Consider the following 3553-nt stretch of genomic DNA (forward strand, 5'->3'; position numbering starts at 1 on the left):
AAAAAAAAAAAAAAAAAAAGAAATACTGGCATTGTGTACTCATTTGTCTTTTAACCTCATTTGGATTCTTCATAGGTGCCTACACCTATGAAATGGTGGTGTAGAAGTGTAATGGAAAGAATACTTGGGCCCAAGTTCCGTGTTTTCTTCCTTTTCCTAGTTCTCAGGTTACTTTTTACAAGTATCTGTGGAAGGTGGAACTTTTAATTGCCTACATCATTAGCTAACGCATGAAGTTAAGGGAACACGTGAAAGTACTATATAAAGTATTCAACACATCGTTACTTGTGGGTTGGATGATAATTGTTCAGCTAGCTTGGAACATGAAGATTAGAATATATAGACTGGTTCACTAACTTGTCTGTGTTTTTCTTCATAGTATGAAGTTGATGAACTACGCCGAAAGAAAGAGATAACAGTGAGAGGAGGAGATGTTTGTCCTAAACCGGTGTTTGCCTTCCATCATGCTAACTTCCCACGTAAGTGTTCTTCAGTCCAGAATCTTAATTTAGTTTGATTGAATGGTAAACATGGGTAATAGGTTATTAAATCTTTTTGACCCAGGCTCAGGATGTTGAAAAGACAAGTAGAAGTCTTGTACGAAGATAGTGTAATATATTTTATATAATTTCTTTTTTTTTTCCCTTTAGTCTCACTTTCTCACCCTTGGTAGAGTGCTATGGTGTCATAGTTCACAGCAACCTCAAACTCTTGAGCTCAAGCAGTTCTTTTGCCTCAGCCTCCCAAGTAGCTGGGATTAAAGGCACCCACCGCAATACTTGGTCATTTTTAGAGACAGAGTCTCACTCTTGCTCAGCCTGTTCTCAAACCTGTAAGCTCAAGCAATTCACCTGCCTCGGCCTCCCAGAGGCTGGGATTATAGGCGCTAGGCACCACGCCTGGCATGTATATAATTTCCTACTTTTTAAATTTTTTTTGAAGTGTCCTTAGAGTCTAGTGGAAAATACTGTGTTGGTACATCAGGGTTCTTTTTTTTTTTTTTTTTTTTTGAGACAGAGCCTCAAGCTATCGCCCTGGGCACAGTACCATGGCATCACAGCTCACAGCAACCTCCAGCTCCTGGGTTCAAGCGAGTCTCCTGCCTCAGCCTCCCAAGTAGCTGGGACCACAGGTGTCCACCACAACGTCCAGCTATTTTTTGGTTGCAGCCGTCATTATTGTTTGGCGGGCCCAGGCCAGATGTGAACCTGTTAGCTCAGGTATATGTGGCTGGCGCCTTAGCTGCTTGAGCCACAGGTGCTGAGCCTTTTTTTTCCCCCCCTAGTGACGGAGTCTCACTTTATTCCCCACGGTAGAGTGCTGTAGCGTCACAGGTCACAGCAACCTCCAACTCATGGGCTTAAGTGATTCTCTTGCCTCAGCCTCCTGAGTAGCTGGGACTACAGACCCCCACCACAATGCCTGACTATTTTTTTGGTTGCAGTTTGGCCAGGCCAGGTTTGTACCCGCTCCCTGACATCAGAGTTCTTTTTTTTTTTTTTTTAAACAGCGCCTCAAGCTGTCACCCTGGGTAGAGTGCTGTGGCATCAGAGCTCACAGCAATCTCCAAACTCCTGGGCTCAAGCGAGTCTCCTGCCTCAGCCTCCCAAGTAGCTGGGACCACAGGCGCCCGCCACAATGCCCAGCTGTTTTTTTTGGTTGCAGCCATCATTGTTTTTGGCGGGTCTGGGCTGAATTCGAACCCATCACCTTACGTATATGTGGCTAGTGCCTTAGCCACTTGAGCCACAGGTGCCTGAGCCTACATCAGAGTTCTTAATGCTTGTTTGTCTTCTGTTTATACTGGGAACTTTTTTTTTTTTTAAGACACAGGGTCTCTCTTGCCCTCGATAGAGTGCTGTGGCATCACAGCTCATAGCAACTGCAACACCTGGTGATTTTTTTGTTGCAGTTTGGTCAGGGCCGGGCTTAAACCCGCCATCCTTGGTATATGGGGCCCGCGCTCCACTCAATAAGCCACGGGCGCTGCCCTGGGAACTTTTTTTTTTCAGTTTTGTATCTTCCACTAGGGTTTTGCCTCTGCCTCTTAGAAAACAGAAGAATGAAATTGCTTTCTAGTTGGGTACAATATGAATTTGAAAAACAGTGACTACCATGAGCCTATGACCTATTAGATGGCTTTAAGGTAGTGGTTGTTTTTGATAGAAGTGTAGATGGCTGTGGTAGCAGCCTCTTAGAGGTAGCAGTAAGCTGATTGGAGATTCAGTAAATTAAAACAACACCCCTCAGAGATCTAAAGCTGGCTACATGTTTAATAAACTTTAATAACAGTTTTTAAAAACTTCTCTGTGCCCCTAAAGCAGTAAGATGTTTATTCTCTTACAGAATATGTAATGGATGTATTGATGGATCAGCACTTCACAGAACCAACTCCAATTCAGTGCCAGGGATTTCCATTGGCTCTTAGTGGCCGGGATATGGTGGGCATTGCTCAGACTGGCTCTGGGAAGACATTGGCAGTAAGTACCAGCAAGTGAAGATCTTTAATATTATAGCAACTCATTTTGCTATTAATTGTCATATATATGGTATATTCTCAGTTCTTCATAAAAGTGTAATTCAGGTAGTAGAGGTACTTTTTCAGCTTTAACTGACAAGTTAGCACTGTTAAGATAGCTTTAGTTTTGATAAATGGTATAAAACTGTCATTTTTCTCCACCAGTATTTGCTGCCTGCAATTGTTCATATTAACCACCAGCCATATTTGGAAAGAGGAGATGGCCCAATTGTAAGTGTGTTTTAGTTTGTTTATAATTCTAAGAATAACTGCAATTTAATGATAATTATCTTTTAGGCACTGTGCTTTACATACTATTATTTGATTTTATTTTTAATTTCACCCTTGGTATCTGAAAGTGGTATCATCTCTATCTTTCTTGGAATTAAATGATTTGCCTAAGGTCACACAACAGTTGGCTGAGCTTGAATTTGAAACAGTCTTTTTCAGTTTTGTTTGTTTGTTTGTTAGGGGTTTTTTTGTTTTTGTTTTGTTTTGAGGCAGTCTCAATCACTCTGGGTAAAGTGCCAAGGTGTCATAACTCCCAGCAACCTCAAATCCTTGGGCTCAAATGATCCTCTGTCTCAGCCTCCAGGTAGCTGGAATTACAGATGCCTACCACGGTACCTGGCTAGTTCTTTCAATTTTTAGTAGAGACAGGGTCTCTGTCTTGCTTGTGCTGGTTTTAAACTCCAGAACTCAGGCAATCCATCCACCTACCTCAGCCTCCCCAAGTGCAGAGGCTTATTATTAAATCATGCATACTGCTTTGGTAGATAGTCATTCACTGTGCAGTAAATTCAAGTATAGTTCTTAATTGCTCAGTGATGCTGTGAGAGATACAGAGGAGATAAGGGGGGGGGGTCCTTGCCCTATGGTTTTTTTTTGTTTGTTTTTTTTTTGTTTTTTGAGACAGCCTCAAGCTATCCCCCTGGGTAGAATGCCGTGGCATCACAGCTCACAGCAACCTCCAACTCCTGGGCTCAAGCCAGTCTCTTGCCTCTGCCTCCCAAGTAGCTGGGACCACAGGCGCCC

At 42.7% G+C, this 3553-nt stretch overlaps 1 protein-coding gene across 2 annotated transcripts in view; it reads left to right on the forward strand.

The window, feature by feature from the left end:
* The window catches only part of DDX17 (DEAD-box helicase 17), a 23417-nt gene that overhangs the window by 5494 nt on the left and 14370 nt on the right, over window positions 1-3553 (forward strand). For both annotated transcript variants that reach the window (XM_003783204.2, XM_012801168.1), the window contains exons 3-5: window positions 380-479; window positions 2347-2480; window positions 2684-2749. In XM_003783204.2, the coding sequence (XP_003783252.1) occupies window positions 380-479; window positions 2347-2480; window positions 2684-2749 (300 nt within the window). The remainder of the gene's footprint in view (window positions 1-379; window positions 480-2346; window positions 2481-2683; window positions 2750-3553) is intronic.

Source organism: Otolemur garnettii, unplaced genomic scaffold (genome assembly GCF_000181295.1).
Source record: "Otolemur garnettii isolate 467f Iridium unplaced genomic scaffold, OtoGar3 scaffold00007, whole genome shotgun sequence".
NCBI classification, from domain to species: Eukaryota; Metazoa; Chordata; class Mammalia; order Primates; family Galagidae; genus Otolemur; species Otolemur garnettii.